Source organism: Aspergillus pseudodeflectus (assembly GCF_044049435.1).
Source record: "Aspergillus pseudodeflectus strain CBS 756.74 chromosome Unknown BJX68scaffold_12, whole genome shotgun sequence".
Classification (NCBI taxonomy): domain Eukaryota; kingdom Fungi; phylum Ascomycota; class Eurotiomycetes; order Eurotiales; family Aspergillaceae; genus Aspergillus; species Aspergillus pseudodeflectus.
Window position 1 is genome coordinate 50,893 of NW_027263788.1, and position 21,679 is coordinate 72,571.

General features: G+C 51.5%; 7 protein-coding genes across 7 annotated transcripts; 4 read left to right on the plus strand and 3 right to left on the minus strand.

The window, feature by feature from the left end:
- Positions 1 to 605: 605 nt before the first annotated feature.
- cbhB (putative 1,4-beta-D-glucan-cellobiohydrolyase) lies at positions 606 to 2,449 on the minus strand. The gene has a single exon (XM_071049058.1). The coding sequence runs from the start codon at positions 2,360 to 2,362 to the stop codon at positions 785 to 787; it is 1,578 nt and encodes a 525-aa protein (XP_070901131.1). The 5' UTR covers positions 2,363 to 2,449; the 3' UTR covers positions 606 to 784.
- Positions 2,449 to 3,207, minus strand: BJX68DRAFT_37762 (uncharacterized protein). The gene has a single exon (XM_071049059.1). The coding sequence runs from the start codon at positions 2,923 to 2,925 to the stop codon at positions 2,536 to 2,538; it is 390 nt and encodes a 129-aa protein (XP_070901132.1). The 5' UTR covers positions 2,926 to 3,207; the 3' UTR covers positions 2,449 to 2,535.
- A 2,026-nt stretch (positions 3,208 to 5,233) lies between these two features.
- On the plus strand, positions 5,234 to 6,793 carry BJX68DRAFT_37790 (formyltetrahydrofolate deformylase). Its single transcript, XM_071049060.1, has 2 exons — positions 5,234 to 5,616; positions 5,732 to 6,793. Exon 2 carries the CDS (start codon positions 5,751 to 5,753, stop codon positions 6,630 to 6,632), a length of 882 nt encoding a protein of 293 aa, XP_070901133.1. The 5' UTR covers positions 5,234 to 5,616; positions 5,732 to 5,750; the 3' UTR covers positions 6,633 to 6,793.
- BJX68DRAFT_254006 (Rh-like protein/ammonium transporter) lies at positions 6,720 to 10,312 on the minus strand (the record flags this gene model as incomplete). The annotated part of the gene is made up of 7 exons (XM_071042824.1): positions 6,720 to 6,828; positions 6,874 to 7,709; positions 7,760 to 8,179; positions 8,523 to 8,524; positions 8,633 to 8,930; positions 8,978 to 10,197; positions 10,279 to 10,312. 7 exons carry the CDS (start codon positions 10,310 to 10,312, stop codon positions 6,720 to 6,722), a joined length of 2,919 nt encoding a protein of 972 aa, XP_070901134.1.
- A 5,139-nt stretch (positions 10,313 to 15,451) lies between these two features.
- On the plus strand, positions 15,452 to 16,393 carry BJX68DRAFT_264722 (uncharacterized protein; the record flags this gene model as incomplete). The annotated part of the gene is made up of 1 exon (XM_071045029.1): positions 15,452 to 16,393. One exon carries the CDS (start codon positions 15,452 to 15,454, stop codon positions 16,391 to 16,393), a length of 942 nt encoding a protein of 313 aa, XP_070901135.1.
- A 737-nt stretch (positions 16,394 to 17,130) lies between these two features.
- BJX68DRAFT_254007 (kinase-like domain-containing protein) lies at positions 17,131 to 17,819 on the plus strand (the record flags this gene model as incomplete). Its single annotated transcript, XM_071042825.1, has 3 exons — positions 17,131 to 17,161; positions 17,194 to 17,414; positions 17,472 to 17,819. 3 exons carry the CDS (start codon positions 17,131 to 17,133, stop codon positions 17,817 to 17,819), a joined length of 600 nt encoding a protein of 199 aa, XP_070901136.1.
- Positions 17,820 to 19,395: 1,576 nt separating this feature from the next.
- Positions 19,396 to 21,354, plus strand: BJX68DRAFT_264723 (major facilitator superfamily domain-containing protein; the record flags this gene model as incomplete). Its single annotated transcript, XM_071045030.1, has 6 exons — positions 19,396 to 19,553; positions 19,615 to 19,833; positions 19,886 to 20,044; positions 20,124 to 20,493; positions 20,602 to 21,009; positions 21,154 to 21,354. 6 exons carry the CDS (start codon positions 19,396 to 19,398, stop codon positions 21,352 to 21,354), a joined length of 1,515 nt encoding a protein of 504 aa, XP_070901137.1.
- Positions 21,355 to 21,679: the final 325 nt, after the last annotated feature.

Consider the following 21,679-nt stretch of genomic DNA (forward strand, 5'->3'; position numbering starts at 1 on the left):
TGGCAATCCAGAGCCAAACATTTATTTAGGAGGGGCAACCCCATTCCAGGAAGGGCCAACGGGGCGGGGCCAGTTCAAATTCATACACAAGAAGGAAAGGTGGTGTGAAGTTGCCCAAGATATTCTTGAAAGCAAGCTCCCCACAGAACTGAAACTGAAACTACACGTCTTTCTCCATTGCGAACCATCTCAGATAGCGTAGGACGACCTCACTCGGCTCAGGCCTCTCGGGACAGTTCAAAGGTGACGAAGCCTAGAATATCCGATTAGACTCTGCGCTCAGGAGCGAAATCCCATAATAATGAAACAGTGCTTGTGTTTATACGTTGACAACTATTTGCATGGCAGCCTTCTACCGGTTAGCCACATCAAATATCGGTCATATCCCGGACACATATACATGTTTTATCAGAAGGACTGGGCTAAGTGAGAGCGTCGTTGCATGTTTGTTTATCCATCTCCGGCTTTGACTGCGCGAATCCACGCAGGAAGGGGTACAGAGCTACCTTATGAAATTGTCTAGGTTTTGCACTCGGAAGTTTAGACTGATTCTCGAAAAAGAGACTGGAAAACTTGCACTTGAACAGACTTGCCATTCATCTCTTAAGCAATATCAACAGTGTTAAAGAGCAAGCACGAACTAAACAACATGTTTTGAAGCACAAGTCTTGACTTTGTAACGAAAGAAGCGGAGCAAAATATTCTTCTCCAGTCTCAGCAACTCATCCCGTCCCCGGCACCTGGCCGCCATCAAGCGGTACCACCTACTTCCCGTTTCAGGCCCTTACAAGCACTGGGAGTACCACGGGTTCACAACAGTGCAAGTCCACGGGCTAACACATGATGTCGCTCCCGTCCATCCATTTCCACCACACTGCTGCCAGTGCCCAGCCTGGTTGGTCGGGTTGGAGGTCGCGCTGCTGGTAGTAGTCGTCGAGGTCCGAGTGGTCGTGGTAGTCGGGTTTCCAGGCCCGCTATCCTCACCAAAGGTCGACCCAATGGGCCCGAACTTGATGTTCGAGTAGACGACGTACGCATTGGGGTGCTCTGCTTCGACGACCTCGGGGACACCAGAGTCTGTGGGGCACGTTCCGCGGGCGACACCTGGGGTGGATGGGTCCTCGTCTACCGGGTATGTTGAGTCGAGCCAGAGCATGTTCGCGTAGGTGTCGTCCCACAGAGACAAGACGAGGACGACGCCCTGATCGAGTGCCTCGCCCATGCCGGCCATTCCGCCGTGCGGGGTGAAGACGTCAACGTCGTCGAAGAGTTCCTTTTGGGCTTCGCAGAACTCGGTTGTGATGGAGTTGCCCGGGTTCGCGGGCCAGGTGGATTCAGAGTTGGCGATCACGACGCCGTCTTGGACGTAGAAGCGTTTGATCTCGGAGAGCGTGCCCGTGTCGGTGCCGTCGTCGGTCAGGAATTGCGTGACGATCGTGAAGGGGCTGTTGGTATCAACGGTCATTCCGGGCCCGTAGAAGGTGTGGTTGCCCTGGCGGTAGGAGTTGAAGTCGCAGCCGTCGGGATCGCAGGTTCCTGCGTAGCGATCAGGGCTGTAGGTTCCGCCGCAGGAGTCGCCGACACAGCGGACCTGGCCGGGGACATCGCAGGGGTGTGGGGTAAAGGCAGTGGAGATGCTGTTCGCTTCCCAGATGTCCATCTCCGCGCAGCAGGAGCCGTGGCCGCCAATTCCACCGTTGGGGTTGGTCTCAGAGGGTTCCCATCCTTCGACGTTGGCCACGCCGTTGATGAACTTCAGGTCGCGAGGGCACTGCGAGTCGCAGTATCCAGTTCCGTACTTGGCGCCTGCTTCGTTGGTGGGGAAGCGGGACTTGCCACCGTCAGCGTCCATGTTGACGAAATAAACAGCTCCGTTCAGGCCGCAGGGGAGCTCCGAGACGTCAACGTCAAAGGTAAACTCCCGGTTGAGCAGGTGGAACATGGTGTATGTGTCCTCGTCATCCATGAGGTAGACGCGGGAACCAATGTTCTTCTGCTGCGACTGCGTAACAAAGTTCAAGCGGAGAGAGTTGCCCGAGGTGGTGATGCCGTAGGTAGACGCATACTGAGCACCGTCAAGAGCACAGTTCTCTGCGCACGCTTCGTTGTCCGGGCAGAGAGTCCGATCCCAGTCGTTGCCAGTGTAGCAGTTGGTGTATCCGCCGACATTATGCAGCCAGCGCCAGTTGGAGTCGATGACAATCTCACCATCGACGGTGCTGCAGCCGCTGCTGGTGCATTCCTGCCAGGTGAGGCTGGGATGTACCTCTGCCTGCTGAGTGCCGACCTTTTGTGCCTGCACCGCAGAGAGCAGCGAGGAGAAGAAGAGAAGAGCTTTGTAGACCTGGAAAGAGGATGCCATTGTAACTAGCTTGAGAGATCCAGAGTTGGTTGTCTGTTCAGAATGACTTGTACAGAGTCAACAGACGACCCTTTATACCTGCTCCGTGCCCACATCTTCAGGATCTGGCGATAACACCACGGCTCTCCGGTCCGTTCACCGTCAAGCGAAGCGAAATGAAGCCATACAAGCGATCATGATACAGTCTGCAACCGCTGGTCAAGCGATGCCGCTCCCTTGACGAAAGCGGCAGTCCGGGTTGCCGGCAGTGACCAGAGACGGGGACATCGTGAAGGAACGCGGAGGATGCAGAATCCGGGGAAGCGGCTAATGCACGTTAGATTAAGCACAATATATGGGGTGATGGCTGAGGAAAGCAAAGTCGGCTTTTTCCGGCGAGGAAAGAATAAGCGAGCAAATCTGCCAATCACATCGTTCCGTTTGTTGCGGGGAAATGGGCAGACTCTGCAGAGGTGGTGGCACCAGAGGAGGCGTAGATTAATTTCTGCAGGTGATATTGTGAATGCTCGTTTAGCGTCCGGCGATTCCTCCGTCTGGGCTGTGATGAAGAGTCTGGAGTACATGTGACGGTGAAACAGGGTCCTCCGCCTAGAGGGGTCAACATCTCGGGTCTTGAAGTTCGAGTCCAGAGCCTGTCCCTTTTTTCGTCTAGTGCGTAGTTTCTAATGTGCAGTAGAGATAAACTGGTGTATTGCATACATTGGGTGAGTGGTTGCCGCATATTTGCGTGAGGCTGAGAACACTGCAGCCCACAACCGATGCAGCGCCTGGTTTCTTTCTAAGCAGAGTAGAGCCACTGTCAGTAATTAGGCTGCCTGCTTGAAACTAAAGTGATATCTCAGGCTGTCACTAGTAGCGACTTCGTCGGGCTTACTGCGCGCTGTGAGTAGAATAAGCGCCGAGAAACCGAAACGAGAGCGGACAAAAGACAGCTTACAGTCATCCAAACGAGGACTAACCCAGAAACTCTCTCGGTTATCGAAGGGTGTGACTGCAGTCCGTATTATAGACCGGCCATGAAGCCGTCCAATCGTGGTCCTCATTGAATGTCATTTTAGCCACGGAAGTCTACAACCGAGATGACTGCAGACGGCGAAAAAGAGTACCTGGCGATCGCGCAGGGAGCCTATGACCAGTCCACAGACTATTTGCCGGTCTGTACTTGACAACCTCCCCAGCAGTCAGGCATGGAAGTGTGCAGTAAAATGGCAGGAAGACCAGCGTGTAGAAGCCGACATCGTCACTTCGGGTGCTGACCAGAGTTCAGCTTATCTGGCGGCTAAACCCAGTCAATTGCTTCGACCTGAGTCAGGTCGAAAAGCTGATCGGCGCTGCGTTCTAGATTCACGAAAATGTCGCAAAAGAGCAGACGTCCACCAGGATAGAAGATGAATCCCACATCTAGCAGATCCGCAAAGTATAGGCTTAGCACCGCGCTTTGTAGATCATGTTCATGATGTCAATCGCGCTATTTCGTTCTGCTTGACAAGTTTCTCGGGCCTGCAGCGATAATCGACGATCTTAATTTTTGCGGAGCGGCTGATCAGCGGTTCCAAGCTTCATTTATCCACGTCTGGTGTCATACTTTATGGTGAAAAGCCGACATCAACTGACTTCCAGATGAGCGAGGCGTACCAGAATTATCAGAGGTTGACGAATGACAAGCTCAAAGACTGGCGAGGATGATTGATGGATGAATCGCACACTGGGAAGGAGCAGTGTCGGCCTTGTGAAGCCAGAGCTCCAACTTTGAAGCTTCTAATTAAGCTCAACGGGACTGAGATTCCTGTAAAACACTGCCCAGTGTCAATCAAACATCGGCCGCCGGTGATGAGGACTGGGGGAAGGGAATACTAGCGTTATACCACAGCGCCTGGGATTCTGGTAGCTCACACTGCGGCATGAATACACGTCCTAACCATCCGAAGGTGGACCGTTCGAATCCATATGCGTCAATCAATTCACCAATTTCTGATCCTCGCACTCCTCAGAGTGCCTCAGAAACCCCTCTGGGAATAGACTCTAGCAGCAGCGTCCGAATACTATTGTTCTGCCTCTGCCCAGCTGTCTCCAGATCGGACCGGCGCCGTTGCAAGAGACTCGTACTCCACGGCCCTGTAATTTTATGAACAAACGCCATCGCAGCCATCGCCCTACAGCACGCCAGGTACGTCGGCTCCGTGTAAGATGGTGAAAAGGTGTCGAGGGTCGACTACCTTAAGGACCGCGGCCATCGAACTGAGCCGATAACTCTGTTCTTGCCGCAAAGCATCTATGGTATATAATCTTCCAATATTAGAACGGATAATGACATGGATTCTTTGGGTAGTGATTCAGACAGACGCGTGTGGTCTATGACGCAGAGTTCCCTGCCAGCTGGCCTGGGCCTTCCGATGCACGGGAAGCAGCAGCGGGCTAGGGTTGGGAGGAAGACGAAACCACCAAAGGAACTGCAAAAGGGGGCAATTCTCTGTATAGAGAACTTCAGCGAGGTCCTGTAAAGTGAAATGCTGCGCCAGTTCGCTCCGCGACAGGATACACAGGTATCGAGAGTGTGGCGGACTAACACTCGGTATGACAGGAGCTGGGAAATGAATTGTGAGAAGCATCCGTTGCCATGGCGCAAAGCGAATAAGATTGCAATGTCACTGTAGGCACAGATCTCGAGTATGACTTCAACAGACAGGCATTGGAGCGTCCCAAGTGTTGCAGTGGCTGGAAAGAAAGGTTGGAGTAACGCATCGCGAGCCCTCGCATGGTGCGCTGGATTGACTCTCACAACGGGAAGATCGTACTCTTGGCGGTGATAAGTCGCGGACTGAGGAACGTCCTCACAGTTGCTTCGCGGTTGTCTTCCCGGTTGTCCTCTCAATCAGTGCTGGGAGTAGTGTGAGAAGAGTGTCCAATCAAGAACCTCATGGGCCAGTAATGTTCCAGGTGGTTCCACATGACAAACGTGTTTGGTCTGTCACCAAAACAGGTAAGGCGGATTGGACATGACGAAAATAAAGTGCAGTGTCAAAGGTCCCATTAGAAATATGGATAGGATAATGTGATCATCATGCTATCTAAGTCAAAGCTACAGGCGAATAGGTACAGGTGGGCTCGGAATGAGGAAAGGAACCGACAACTAAATCACGTGATCTCTGATCTCGAGCCTTTTTGGCCATCTATATGGATGACTCATCAGTGCCCAAACCGGCGGTCACGTGACCACCCCACCGAATCGAGTAACGATATCCGCGATTTTACAAGTGAGTCAAAAAGCAGTTGCCCACCAACCCCTCACCCCTCCATCTCCCCTTCAATCTTTCCCCAGAGACCCCAATCGCTTCGCACAAAGGCCAATTCAACACCGGCCAGTCCCAGTCCACCTCAATCGTTCAACATGAGCTTCATCCTCACCCTCTCCTGCCCCGACCGGCCCGGGATCGTCAGCGCCGTGACGAATTTCCTCGTGCAGCACAACCTCAACATCATCGACTCGTCCCAGTTCGGTGACCCTACCTCGCACCGCTTCTTCATGCGCATGCATTTCGGCCCCGACACCACCGGCACCAGCTCGAGCGAAGAGAAACCCGCCGCCTCCCTCGACCTGGAATCCCTCCGCGCCGCCTTCGAACCCATCGCGACCGCGCACTCCATGTCCTTCCAGCTCTTCCCCGCTGACCACAAGCCGCGCGTGCTCATCATGGTCTCGAAAATCGGGCACTGCCTCAACGACCTCCTCTTCCGCCAATCGACCGGCCAGCTCGCGATCGACATCCCGCTCATCGTCTCGAACCACCCGGATTTCGCGCCCCTCGCCGCAACATACAAGATCCCCTTTGTGCACCTCCCCGTCACGGCCGACACGAAGCCGCAGCAGGAAGGCAAAATCCTCGAGCTGATCAAGGAGCATAATGTTGAGCTTGTCGTGCTTGCGCGGTACATGCAGGTTCTGTCGCCGACGCTGTGCGAGGCCATGTCCGGGAAGATTATCAACATCCACCACTCGTTCCTGCCGTCGTTCAAGGGCGCGAAGCCGTATCACCAGGCGTACGATCGTGGTGTGAAGCTTGTTGGTGCGACGGCGCATTTCGTCACGAGCGATTTGGATGAGGGGCCGATTATCGAGCAGAATGTTGTGCGCGTCGGGCATGGGATGAGTCCGAAGGAGCTGACGCATGCGGGAAGTAACGTCGAGAGTAACGTGCTGGGATCTGCGGTTAAGTATTTCGCGGAGCGGAGAGTGTTGCTCAATGGGCATAAAACTGTTGTCTTTAACTGAACCTGATCTGATGGGGCATGTACCTTGCTTTGATTGAAGTTGAGGCTATTTTGGATATGCTTGTGTATATACAAATTGATAGGAGCTTCACAGTTGAATTTCGGAATGGAAGGGGTGGTAGTCTTCTTCGCCGGCCCATTGGGCTTCGTGGAGAGACTCGTCCATTTGCGATGCGTCCATACCTGCAATGATATCCCTGTAATTGTTAGTAACGTGCAGTGTAAGGTGATGGAAGACTCACTCATCCGTCGCCAGAACCTCAAGGCCAGGAACGCAGTCGATTAGAGCGTATATCACATAGCTTCCGACAAAGCTCCATGTAAACCCGATCAACGCCTCGACCAATTGCACACCGAGCTGACGCCAATTCCCGTCGAAAACGCAACCGCCGGCAATGACTGTCTCGCCATCGTACGCCGCTACCTCTCGCTGCGCAAACAGACCGGTCGCAAGTGTTCCGAGCAGTCCTCCGAGGCAATGCGTCGCAAAAGTATCTCCATTATCCACCCAGCGGCGCAACGCAGCTCCCTTGGTGAACTTGATCCGCAATGCCTGCCGTCCGGCAAGGGCACCAACCACTCCAAAAGCGACAGAGGTGTTGAGATCGATGAACCCCGCGCTCGGAGTGATGAGGACAAGCCCTGCGATAGCGCCTAGGAATGTGCTGTCGAGGCTGAACTTGCCTGTTTCCCAGTATGTAATCCCAGCCCATGTGAGGGCGCCCGACGCAGCACAAAGGTTCGTGACACACGCCGCCATCACACTCTTGAAGTTCAGGGCGAGAGTTGTACCAGCGTCGAAGGCGAGCCACGCATTCCAGATTATGATGAGCGCAAGGAGCTGGCAAAGCGAGTTATGCGGCTTGTGGAGGCGGAGGTGCTGAGGTGTGCGTTTGCTGGATCGGCGGGATCGGAAGACTGGGTAGGAGAGGTAGATGCTCATGGCGGTCGCAGTGGCGCCGCTGCAAATGTGGACGGGTGTGCCGCCGGCGAAGTCAAGGGCGCCTAGTCGCGCAAGGAAACCGTTGTCCGACCAGACCATGTGGGCCAGGGGCGCATAGATGAATGTGCTCCATAGCTGTAGGGAACGTTAGTCAGTACCAGGCGGAGAAGAGGTTGGCAACATACGAAGATGAATGGAATCAATGGAAGGAGGCGACCACGTTCACAGGCTCCGCCAATGGCTATAGCACACACAGTCGCGCAGAAGATGAGCTGAAACTCCGAGAAGAGAATTTCGGGAATAGTGCCAACGGGCTCTGCGAGGACACCGATATGAAACGCCTTGGAAAGGTCACCGACGAAAGCATTGCCTTCGGAATAAGCCAGTGAGTATCCAATCATCCACCATTGCAGTGAACAGACGGCGACAGCGAGGAGACCAGGGTAAAACGAGGCAAGACTGTTGAAGCGAGTCGAGTAGCCCGAATAGGCGAGGCCAACGGCTGGTATGATGAGCCAGCAGAACACCGAGCAGACGAGGATGAACAGAGTGTCTGTCTTATCGCAGGCCTCCCACGCGGATAGGACCGACATCTTGGCGTTAATCTAGAATGATGGGATGGTTTCGAAGGTGGCTCCAACAAACCACCACAACACTCCTCCGATTTGGAGAAGGGAGCGCATTATATCGTGGGGATTGGGCGATGCGGTACTTGTTGGAGAGCTCCTTATCAGCGTGTGAAGGCTCGAGCTCGGTCTTATCGCTGCTCTCGACCAGTGAGAAATGGCGTGGCTATCAGTTCAGACGATCCTGCGAGATTAGCCCGTCTGAGATGCAGGTCGTTGCTAGTCAGGAAACTAGCGCTCAACCTCGGTTCTAGGGTCAAGCATCATTGCAGTGCGAATTGGTGATGAACAATCATCCACCCGAGCGTTGTCGCAGCAATACCGCTACGTCGGCATAGATGCCGTTGCTCGCATCCTGTCGGGAGAGAATCTCATCTGCAATCTCACTAGCCCAGAGATACTCCGAATGGAACTGACGCAGATCGGTAAGACGATCTTGCAGCCATTCGCGATGAGAGGCATCTTCTGTTTCGATCGCTGCCATCAAAATTGGCCAGTGCAGTCGACGCATGAGCCGTGGATCCGACTCGTATTGTTTCTTCGTTATCTCGATGATGTTTGTTACAGCTAGGCGGTGGAACTTGGACGGCGGGCCAGGCGGAGTCAAGAGGCGACGGTGGAAGAGGATATGTGCGTAGAACAAGCTAACGCCCATGTAGATTGTTATCAGCGTGCGGCGTGTCGAGGTTATCCGGGCCAGCTTGGCCGTCAAGAAGAGGTCTGAAAATTGCTGGCAGGATTAGTTTTGCGTCTGCGTCGCCGAGCTAGGTAACGTACTTCACGGATGGCCATGATCTGAGTCCAAACCAGCTTCGCCTGGCGTTCAGTTTCCGCCGGGTCGTCGGTAAATGCCTGCCAGATTTTATGCCGGAGAGTCATCGAGGTATGCAGGAGTTCCAGTCCACGGTAGTTTTCTATATCGTCAGACACCTCCTGATCAGGGTACTGTTGACCCCAGAAGCATCTTCCCCATATCCTAGCGCAACGGTACAGCCGGTCAGGGTGCAGAGAATGGTTGCCTGACTGAAGGACAAAGTCGTAGAGTGAATCAGTCATACCCACGGTACGACAACCTGATTCGATGTACAGAATCCAGAGCAACAATTGCTCCGGAATGAAAGACACTTTAGGTCGTTCAGTAGGCTCGAGATCCATAGACATCAGCACCTCGTCGACATCTTTGTTCTCGAAAAGCAGAGGATGCGACTCCAGCAGCGAGCGCACGCCTCGCAGGTGAAGCTGCAGACCCTGCACTGACTCGCCGAATTGCCATTCATAACATATCATCAGGAACATGGTCGCAAAGATGGTCTCCAACTCGACCTGGGAGACCAACTCTCGAGGAGTCTCCAGCAGCTGGCGGAATTCTTTTACCGCGCGCCCGTAATGATACCGACCGTGATCCTCAGCGGTTGGACGACCGGGTAGGCGCACCGCCAATCCATTACGGTGCATGTCGCTCGCAGACAATGCGAGTATCATGCGCATAATGAGCTTGTTGGCGATGGCAGGGCCCTGGTACAGGTAGCTGAAACTGCTCCATTGCCAATTCTTGATGTAATAGAACACAACAGAGGACGACGGGAAGTATTGGAAGTACTGTTGATCGCGCTCCGACAGTATCAGCGAATTGGAGCAAGCGGCGCCAGTTTCCGAGAGCGATGGGTAGAGCGGGGTCGGAAATGTCCAGCCCGGCGAAAAGATGGTCTCAACCGGCGACAGGTTTGGGACGATGTGAGGGGAAACCGCAAACGTCGGGCTGAGCATTGGTGTACCTCGGACCATCTGAGACAACCCTCCATCGCTAGTTGTAGGTGTTGTCGGCGACGACACTGACCACTGAGGTCGCGCTGGTTGGATGAACCTGGCCGCGGCATTGGATCTCGCACGTCTTGCGGCCACTCCCCAGTCACACACAAGTTGTAATGAGCTGCACCGTATGCATACTGGGCGCTCCTCTCCGCACTTCACTTTTCGACGGCGACAGGTCGTGCAGCCTAGAAAAATGCGCCATCGGGTTAGCAAGACTGTGGGCGTGTTTCCCGCGGGAAACAAGGGGTAGCGAGAGCTCACGATACCATTCTTTGAACGAGGAGCATGTCGGCCGGTCATGGGTTATAGACACCCGTTCGCGAGGTAAGCCGGCCTGCCCGGAGGCTCAAAATATAGGGCGAGAAGAGCGAGATTGAGTGTTGGGGGCACATGGACGACATGCGAAGAGAGAGTGGAAGAGTTGGAGTTGTCCGCGGCGACGGAAAACGAGGCCGAGCAAAGGCTTAGTCATCGCTCCACCTGTGGGGATAGTTAACCTAGTTATCAAAATGCTTGTCACGAGCTGTTTCCAACATCCATCTAAAGAAATTAACGATGATGCTGTCCTTGAGCGATAATAATGGTAAGTCTTGGTAGTGGCTTGTAGGGACTACTACTAGTTGTAAGTCCCCTTGATATGGTATCAGTCTCTTGAAGTGGGGTGTACATAGCAATTATGGTACAATATATATCAGCGCAACACAACTTCAGCTTTGATAAAGCCATCGATATTCTTATTCTTTAGAAATTTGAAGATTTATCCAACCTACCTAAATATTTATGCCAGCAACGTCTTGCATTCTCAACCACTCCGGCAGCCCCCATTTCTGTATCCATTGACATCCAACAACTTCATCAATGGTAGGCCGTTGGCTCGATTCAAGGACCAACATCAACTTCATCATGGCACGGAACGCCACCTCCTCTGTTGTGAATGATTCAAGACTATGTCTCTTCCGCGGTTCCAGAATGGACTCGGAAAAGCGCGTATCCAGTCCCGATGTGTATTCCCATACCACTGACGAAGGTTCTCTTTCACATTCTTACGGCCATCCTGGTCGAACCAATTGTTCCTTTCCTCCCATTTATTCCACCATCGCTCGAGCAGTTTCCCAAGCATCTTGACGTGCTCCATCGTAACCTCGTCTAGAGAGACGGAGAAGGCGTCGAATGGATGTCTACATCCGAAGATATCCCAGATCGTGCATGCTAATGTCCAGACATCTAATGGGAAAGATAAGAGGCTTATCTAGCTCTCCTGCATCAGCGAACCGGGCATCTGGTGGTGCAAGTAACAGAGGCGTGTGGCCAGTGTACTGTTTTGTTTCTTTCGGGTCAAAGGCTTCGCCTAGGTCTACGATTTTGATAGGAGCATCTGCTAGAGTGACCTTATCGCAATCGATGCCTAACCATATCGGGATAACAGGCTCTGGGGGAACTCCCGGATCAAGGGGAGCCCCATCCTCACGGACAACTTACTGGTTGGGTTTGGCTTACCCCACTAGCGCTTGATCGCTTCCCACAATCAGGTCGCCTATTTAGTCTTGTTCCTGAAACATGGCGGCCATGATTGCGATTCTAAGGCGTGGCTTTCGAAGGATAAAAGGAGACAAGTACTCCTTTGATTATTCGTGGCTTCTGAACACTTACCGAAAGGCCGGGCACTGTTGGGCCGCACTAACACTGACCTTGACTATTTCTACTATCGCACGGGCAGCTCGGCATATTCGCTTGGAGGCACCCTCACCACTACATCCTCGTCTGGCAAGGCTTCCCCAGGCGAGCGGCGGCATATCTAGTTCAACAATGAGGTGGTGCAGTGTATCGGTGTTGATGAGGAAGATGACGATGAGGGAGAGGACCAGTTGCTAGATGAAGGTGTGGTTATGATGCCCTAGCTGCTAATAGAGCCTTCACCAGCAACCACAGCACACAGCGCAGTAGTTTTAGTGGCGAATGGAAGACCATCGCCCCCTTGCCCTCCACCACCCTCAGGTATCACCAAGACGTGCCGGAGGCCTAGTCCGACTCTGTCATAGGCCGATGGTCCGTCCTCTAACCGTTGTCGACGCCGTCATCTACGTCTTCGGTGGAAACGCTGCGCCCGACCCAGTGGTCGGAAGATGATATCCTCGATGAGGAGGCTGGGCTGGTCTTTACGGGCCACTTTGCGACGGACGACAATGACTAGTATTGGTCGTACTTTTCCGCCTATTCCGCCTATTCCGCTAATTCGGGTGACGATGAGGATGAGAACGCGGATCTCCGGCTGTGGTTGACTGCTTCGGGCATGTTCATCTCCTTTAATGCAGGGGAAAGCCACCAGCACTAGCATCTTGGGCCGGGTGATGGACACGGGTTTTAGGGGTTTCCATTCCCCTGAGCCTGAATCTTTAGATTAAGGCGCGATTCTGGCAACGAATGTCTTTCTTATTATTGACGGGGTATGTCCTTAGTTGCATCCAGGTGGCATCTTTGTCTTGTTGCTGTTGGCGAACAATATTTAGAGCATCGCGGTGTAATTGGGGATCCGATCGCTCTCATTGCAATTACTATAAGATGTAAAACATAAAACAAGCTGCGCCTAATAATCTTGTCAAGGTTGGGTGACTCGAGAGTTCCGTCTGAGAGGTGGTGGTCTGCTTCGTAACTACGTGGCGAGGAAATCGTATTTGAGCACACACCTTAAAGCAACTCTCTCGGGTTTGAGTTGTCGATCGCGCCGTCATATTGAGGGAAGTGGCGTATTTAAAGGTTGGAGAAATTGGGCCCTACCCTCCCTCGCGGACCGTTTTTCCTTAGTGGACATGGCGCCTGTGACATCATCAACCAGCTACAAACGCGTGGTCACTGAAGTGAAAAAGGCAACCACGGCAGCAACCTTAAAGTCTTTAGAATAAACTTGACAGAAAATGAAATGCTTCTCCTTATAGACTAGGGAAGAGATTTCGTTATATGATAACCTCTTTCTCTCATAGGCTTGCCCATTATCAACATCCTGAAAATAGTATTATTGGTGTTTCTAATCGCCCTGATTTGAAAGTACTTTTCTGAACTGGTAAACAGGAGATCACTAATGCTGAGAAAATTCAATGATAACTAGTTAAGTTAATAGTTAGTTAGTTACTGCAAACGATGCATGTCTAAGTGGCAGGAATAGAATTGATGACTCGGGGCTAAGTGCTCTGAGCCACAAGAAGGAACTAAAATCGCGCTAGCATTCAAGATCAAGGGAAACATAGTCTTATATCTATTAAAAGCAGTGAAGTTTACTATTATAGCTATTAACCTGCTTGGTAGTTAATTTAGAAATCCTTAATACTTGTGCTTTAACAACCTTGGGTTCATTTTAAAGCATGGGTTCTAGGGAAAACAATCCATATTTTAAGTAGTAAAGAAGCATGACCTTATACTAAAGTTCAAGGCAGAATGGAAGCCATATAAATAGGTAAATAGGTGATATTTAATAGACCTTTAAACTTATAATCTTCCACGTTCATCCACCTCTTTTATTTAGTAGTTAGCGTTTCAAGATTATTATCTCTAGAATACACTAGAAAAGCAAGCTTTGTCCATATCAAAATTGCAAAGCCACATCGAAAAGAATACAAGATGCCTGGTTCTCCAACCTAATCTACCACCTGCAACCCAAACTTGAGGAGATACTCGATGACGCAGCTCCGTTTCCTTATACACTCAGTACATTTATGGACTTCCTGAGCCATAACTATTGCTTGGAAACGCTGCAGTTCGTTTTAGAAGCTAAACGGTATTGGAAAACATACAGCCTGCTTCAACAAAGCTTCCCAGACTCTGCATCGAGAAATGTATGGAGAACGCATATGATTGCAATGGCAGCATCTAATGACTACGTACATTACCCCTTCGGCGCCGCATGAGATTAATATCTCACCTGCAATCCGTGCGGAACTGCTTGATTTTTCTAATGTCCTGTCACTTCCATCTCCCGACCTGTTAGAACCACCAGTCCAAGGTATGCACTACTTGATCAACGCCTCCATTTTGGAGCCGTTTTGTAAAGAATGTTCATGGAAACGTCGCATGATATCTTTGTCCACACCTTTGCTGGTTAGTGCTTGGAGTATTTCACCAACAGAGAACTTCGACGGTTGCATGACAAAAAGATGGCCGACGGATAATAAGTCAGGTAAGCACTAAGAGTGAATAATAAGAATCCTGCTAATTGAATTAAAAACCTAGTTAATAAGGACGGTAAAGACGAATCTACGTCCTCGGTCAAGAGGAACACTGTAGTCCTAGTCCGGGATTATTGAATAGGAGCAGATCTAATGGGTCATGAAGATATTGAAGCAATATGTTAAAATAATGCAGAAGCTATTGATGCAGGCAACCAAAGTTTGGATGTCTCACAGGACTCTGGAAAACACGATAGGAAACGTGATAGATTATTCCATTTAATAGGTGCTAAAAATCCTTTTAAGTCCTTGAAAAAGTGAGCAGTCTATTTCAAGTTTGTCCTTCACTACCATGTCTTATGTATAGTATACAAATTAGCCCTTGTTCACTTTGGCTTGCTTTCTATGAAAATCTGGGGCTTTACTATGTGTAGGAATACCAATTTGCAGTATCAAGAGGAAGGGACGAAAACCCCTGGAAACAAGGAGATAACTATAAGGGCATGAGTACAAGGGGATCTGCTCAACATAACAGCCTTAGTAATCACGCATCAGTTCAACAAGATTATACAGGGCGTTTATAGAGGTTAATACCCAAGATATTGCAGGCTATAAGGAAGCCGATAGATATATATAACATGAGCCTCTCCATGTAAACTTTAAAGCTTAAAGAGCTTACTACTAGGACACATATTACTAGAAGTTAATGCTTGTGCTACTTAGCACGGCCCATAAAGGGGTCCATGATTATGTACTATGCACAAGGCCCGTCAAGACCCATAGTTAGTAGGTATGGAGTTATTATAACCTATAACCTAGTTTAACTATATACCATGCTATTATAAATTCACATGGTTCTGTAAGAGTCATAGTAGAGCGAACTGTGGTAGTGGCAACTTACCCAGAGACTAGGTATGTCTTGGCGCGATCTGGTGATGTAACTAGTGAACAGTGGAATTATGGTTAGGATTTATACACTAAAAGAAATCTTGAAAACTCTAATACAGCCAGTTCCTAGTTTCTGGCCTGTTCGAAAAATTCAAATCTGTCAGTTATGAGCAACCCAAGTCCATCCTAGGGTGGGCCCCAGATGGCGGATGTTTCAATGTCTTCTGCCCCGATGTGAAAAAATCCAGCGAGAAGCCGATCACTATATAATCTTGACAGGATATATGAGCATGTATAGATCGCCCCATGGACGGTCCGCGCAGTCTGTCTGTCTGTTAGCAGGGTTGACCTCTGGGTGGCAACATTTCACGCTTGACCGGTGATAGCCCTCAACATGGCGGGCGAAACCGGGCCTATCAACGTCTCCCGGGCGATGGCCATGTTGATTGCAGCGTTCTTCGCGATATCATGTTACAATGTGCTCGAGATCACCATTTCGATCTTCACCACCTTCAGATGTCGTCGCGGGCTCTACTTCTGGAGCATGCTGGTCGCTACTTTGGGAATCCTACTCCACTCTATATCGGTTCTCCTTCGCTTCTTCGCACTTGCACCTAATTTTCCTATGTGTGTCTTGATATGCATTGGCTGGTACGCTATGGTGACTGGCCAGTCTGTGGTGCTGTATTCAAGACTCCACTTGGTGACTACCGAAGCTCGTCGTCGTCGTTGGGTACTATACATGATTATAACGAATTTTTTTATATTGCATGTTCCCGTCACTATACTCTTCCTCGGGAGCAATGCTGGGGTCACCAGCTTCATCGCGCCATTCAATATCTATGAACGGATTCAACTAGCTGGCTTCTCGGCCCAAGAGATCATCATAAGCGGTCTCTACATCTGGGAAACAATGACTGGCCTGAGACCTGTTCTCAATTTGAAGGGGCAAGCCGGCAGGAGAGTCATCATCAATCTCATTATCGTCAACACCATTGCGGTCCTATTGGATGCATCTCTGCTCGCCACCGAGTACAGCAACAACTTCGACGTTCAAACAACCTACAAGACGGTAGTCTACAGCGTGAAGTTGAAAATGGAGTTCACAGTGCTCAACAGTCTACTCACTGTGATCCACGCAAATCCCTCAACTATCGAGAGCCTCCAGCGACAGGGCCTCCAACGACAGGGCATAGTGCAACATCCTCAAGAGCTGACGACAACTGGCGGTCGACCGGCCGACACCCCAGTTCTGCACGTCGATACCGAAGCCTTCTGCCAAAACGGAGAGCAAAATCCTGGAGGCTTTTCATCCGCTTCACGACAGAGTGGCTAAATTGGTATGAGTCCTCCATGTATACTAGCCCAGCCCTTTTAGATTTCTTTACCTTGTTTATAATGTCAGTGCGTTGGATCCCTACAGTGTGCCATTGCTTTGGACAGTGACAGTTCCAAGCCAACCGGGGCCAGATAACCAGCAGAAATGGTCGAGTGCCTCATAGGACGGTGAAGTATGGTAAGAGGCTCTGGTTCGGCTTCTCCCTGGTCCCAGACTCGAAAGACCAAGTATAGACTCTGCCTGTCCTTGATAAGTCGGCCTCCAGCATCAAATTCCCATGCTCAGAAATCAGGGATATGGCATTATTGCCGCCGATAGTGGCTGCGCGACAAGATTGGGCGGAGCTGAGGCTTTACAGAATTCGTATTGTACAGTGAATAGTCCTTCCATGAATGCTTTCTGGCAAGTTGTTCCTCCGGCGATAGATCTGATGGGTCTTACTTGGAGACCATCTGACTGCCTCCATTTCTCTCGCTGAAAAGACTAGAAGGAAATCCCAACAAGACCCTGCGTCGGCGTTGCCGCCTCCACCGTCAGTGGGCCCCGCATGATCTGCTGATGTGTAGCAATCAGAACCGAGTTTGGATTTATTTATATACCCATTCCTTGCCGGAGACTCTTGCCGGAGACTTGCTTCGTTTAAGCCGAACGCCTCTACCCGAGCGACGAAAATCTACATACTTCGATGCGCACTGCATGGGCTTGCTGATATGCACGAGCGAGGAGTCTTCACAATGGGACGCTTACCTCCCCCCCGCCCCCAACGTTGTTTTCACTTCAGTACTGACTTCAACAAGATATCAAAGCCAACAATATCCTTGTTGACTATGATGACAGCATCCAGGGACAAATGATAATCAAAAAGGTTCAGATGTCGGACCTTGAGGATACGGTTCTTGTGCCACCTGGGAAGTGGCTGAGAGGTCCTCTCTGTGGCAACGCTATGTGGAGGAGCGCTGAAAGTTGGTGCCGATCTCGCCAAAACCAAGCCTCAGATGTGTTTTCTTTCGCAATTGTGGTACGCCCGTCCCTCCCTTGGACCTTTGCTGTCCTACTAAATACCGATGCTCTCCAGATGATTTACGTTATGCTCAATGAGATGGTTTTTCGCGTCAGTGTCAACCAGCTTCACGCGTCAGACTCCTGGCGCTATGTTCTCCAGAGGCATTTATCTTATTTTGCCGGCGAGGAGGGCCTCGCTGGACTGTTGAAGCATACTGGGGAAGATAACCCTTTTCACGAGCGTTTGATCGAACTTGCCAGCGACTTCACTTCAGAGAACCCTAGACAACCTTTCGGACCTTGGACGTATGTGGAGTCAGAATTCAGGGATCTCGTGGGCAAGATGACGAACCTAGATCCAACGAGAAGGATCACCGCCAGACAGACGCTTGAACACCCTTGGTTCAAGCAAGCCATTTAAACACATAGGGGTTGAGATTTCACCTCCTTTAATACTAATATTTATGCTTCCCTTCTCCTGATCTTGATGTGCATGATCGCCTTCTGACGGCCTTTCGAAGAATTTGGACTACTATGAAGGCACTCTTTTCCTCACGTCAAACCGGGCCATGACTGCCAAAGCGGTAGCCCCGCTGCGCTGCCTGGACGGCGTAACGGGCCGATGAAACACTGCGGGAGTCGCTGCAGTGCTCCGCAGCCTTGTTTGTCCAATCGTATTCTTCTTGGCTGGCTGAGGCGCTTAGTGCCACAGCTTACCCTGCAGCCCTTTCCAGCCCATCACCTGTCATACTAATCTCCTCTCCCGTGGGTGGCGGCGGAGACCCGACTCCGCGATATTGCTTGTATCCACACCTAGACTCGGCGCGATACGATGAAGGAAGCTCTCGCAGAGGACGAACGCGCGTCTGGACGACTTGCTCGTATGGCCCATGTGATACAGCCATTGGATGGCCTTCTTGGTCTCCCAGATCATGGTCGAGCTCCTTAGCATAGGCAGTTTCGAGCCTGGAGGGATATCCGGGGTCTGGGCTCTTGGGTCGCGGAGTCCTGAAATGCTGTACCCTTTGTGGATTCTGGCCTGTGTAATGACCGAGATATCCACAATGCAGTGGGAAAACAGCGAGGCTTTTGGTTTATATCCGGCTAACCAGGCTGCACTGGACCCAGCTTCCTCTTCTGTTTGGAGCAGAGGTAGTTGACGACGGCTTGTGTGTAGCGGGTCTCGGAAGATATCGAGCATGTTTAAGCTGTGATGGCACCCTGTTCAAACGGAATGGGGAGCACTAGACCCTACCCTCCCGGACCCAATTGCGCGGCTCTTCTCTCCTTTGCCAAGTCCAGGATTTGAGAGATAGCTTAGATACGCTTTGACCCTGATAGCTAAAGTGCGGGGCAAGCGAACCGGCGATTTTGGATTACTGATAAAGTTTCGCCTTCCGACTCAACTATGAAACATTGAGCACATGGTCTCGGCGGATAACGCGGACTCCGGCGCCGACACCCGCCCTAAATTAGGGCCCGGGAATCAAAAAAATTTCAGCCACCTTCGTTTCTGCTCTAGCCTCTCTGAGTATCTCTACCTTGGCTGTCTGAGACATCGACTGCAAGCGAAGATAAGCCCTCGGCCTGATCTTTCGCTGAAGAAGCCGCCCACGACTCCACGCCCAGACAGCCCTAGCCGTGCCTAATGCAGACTATCTCCAACCGGTTCCCGCGCTTGCCACCCCCAAAGCAGCTCTGCCAACATGATAGGACCACACACCGTGATCGACACTTGCATATGCTATCTTCGACGCAAGTGCACACCAATCATGCAACACTCCAAACGACGCCGCTATCGGCCGGCCCATAATAAAGAGGTCTTGAAGCGGGGGTTGTCGGAATCAGACGATCAGATAAGATTAATCTGGTCCACCGTGTCTCAGTTCCAGTCCCACCTATAAAGCGACCCTGCCGAATTTCCCTTCGTCCCACGCTTGATTTCTCTGATTTTCCCCCTTGGACTTTCAATTGAGTGATAGAGAAAACCCTGCACAATGGGGAGATCCTCTGCTCCCCCTCCTGAGCCTACGGGTGTGGACTACAAGGCTGAAGCTGAGGCGACTATTATTCGGGATGTTGACCTCGGGGAGCTGCTTGCGGTTGACTATACGCCCGAGCAGGAGAAGAGGGTCGTGCGGAAGCTCGACTTTGCGTATGTACCCCTTCATTGCCTGACTTCGTGACCGCCATTGAGTCCCAACTAATTCGCACAGCCTCATCCCTGTCATGGGCCTCGTCTACATGATGCAGTACATGGACAAGGTAGCACTCAGCCAAGCGACCCTGCTGAACCTGCGCGAGGATCTTGACCTCCAGGGACAAGAATACTCTTGGACGTCGGCAATTTTCTACTTTGGATACTTTGCATGGAGTTGGCCTAGCTCATACCTCATGGTCCGACTGCCGTTGGCAAAGTATATGGGTGTTTCTGTGTAGGTTCCCTTGCAATCCACAGAAATAAACCTGGTTCGCTTATTAAAACAGCGCCGTCTGGGGCGGGATACTCATGTGCCACGCCGCAACCAAAGGCTTCGACAGTCTCATGGCCGTGCGTTTCTTCCTCGGCGTCGGCGAAGCGGTCATCGGCCCCGGATTCGCCCTCAGTATCGGAATGTTCTATACTCGTGAAGAGCAGCCCGCACGGTGGGTCCCGCCTACCTCCCTCCCTCCCTTCGTCCCACCTTCTATTTCGAGATCAATAGTTACCCTAACATATGCGTAGTCAAGCCGCCTGGTTCGTCGGCAACGGCATCTCCAACCTCATCAGCGGCCTGATCGCCTACGGAATCGGCAACGTGCACATCACCTCGATTACGAACTGGCAGCTGCTCTTCCTAATCCTCGGCGCGATCACTACACTCATGAGCGCGCTCATCTTCATCCTTATACCCGACAAGCCGCAGAAGGCGGTCTTCCTGACCAAGACGGAGCGCGCTATTGCATTGCAGCGCACGCTGCGGAATAAGACGGGTGTCAATGATACGGGCAAGTGGAGGTGGGACCAGGCGTGGTTGACCATGAAGGACCCGCAGACGTGGTTCTTGTTTCTGTATTCGATTTCGACGAATTTGTGTAATGGGGGGATTACCAGTGTGAGTACAAATATCTTTCTTGTCCTTCTCCTCTGCTACGACCAAGCATCCCCAACCCCTTCCGCTCTCAGAGAGCCCCAGATGGCGTGCTAATATGATTCGGTATAGTTCTCTGGCCTAATCATAAACGGCTTCGGCTACGGCCGCGTCCGCTCCTTGCTAATGCAAATGCCCCTCGGCGCCTCCCAACTCGTCTTCCTCGTCCTAACAACCACAGTCGCGACCTTCTTCCGCAACACGCGCGTGGCAATGATGATCCTCAACACGACCGTCTCGCTTATCGGGATGGTGCTCGTGTGGAAGCTCGACGAGTCGCACGCCGAGGCGCGCGTCGCCGGGTTGGCGCTGACAGTCGCCTTTGCGGCGAATACGCCGCTGTCGCTGTCGCTGATTAGTTCGAATGTTGCGGGTTTCACGAAGAGGAGTCTCACGAGCGCGTTTATCTTCATTGGGTATTGTGTGGGGAATATTGCCGGGCCGCAGTTCTTTTATGAGAGGGAGGAGCCGCATTATCAGGTCTGCACCCGCTCACTTCTTCCCTATCCTATCATCCCACTCCCTCTCGAATCACAATCCCGCCACACCTCTCTCCTCCATCTCCTCCCCATCCCCGCCAAAAAAAGCCAAAAAGAAAATCACTAATACCGAGTGGTGGCATAGACCGGAATGACCGCCTCAATCGCCGGCCTAGCCTTCGGCGTCCTCTTTTTGATCCTGCTGTGGCTGTACTATTTCTTCGAGAACAAGCGGCGCGACGCGCGGTATGGCACCGCCGACCAGTTTACGGAGAGCGAGGAGGTTGCGCAGGGGTTGTCGAATAAGACGGACTTGGAGATTGAGAGTTTTCGGTATATTCTTTGAGTGGATGAGGTTTCTTGTGGGAGTTGATGGGGGCTGGCGGGAGGGGGTTCGGGCTTGTGGGTGTTGAGATGAGCTGGCAATGCGGAGTAAAAGGGGAGGGGGTTGCTTGGAGGGTTGTGGTGGTGTTGCTGGCTGTGGAATTGGGAGCTAGTTAGGGGTTGATATCCTGGATGAGAACGTATGTATGACTGAATGAACAATGCATGATATCCATGGTCGCCGGTGTATGGTTTCCACTCTGTACATGAAACCTTCCGGGCAAAAGTGCTCAATGGCCTAACTACAAGACTCGAGATGATAGATCAAGGTGGTATAGTATTGTAGG

Bases quoted from the DNA above. Each gene is read 5' to 3' on its own strand.
- cbhB (XM_071049058.1), bottom strand. From the start codon at position 2,362: ATGGCATCCTCTTTCCAGGTCTACAAAGCTCTTCTCTTCTTCTCCTCG.
- BJX68DRAFT_37762 (XM_071049059.1), bottom strand. From the start codon at position 2,925: ATGTACTCCAGACTCTTCATCACAGCCCAGACGGAGGAATCGCCGGAC.
- BJX68DRAFT_37790 (XM_071049060.1), top strand. From the start codon at position 5,751: ATGAGCTTCATCCTCACCCTCTCCTGCCCCGACCGGCCCGGGATCGTC.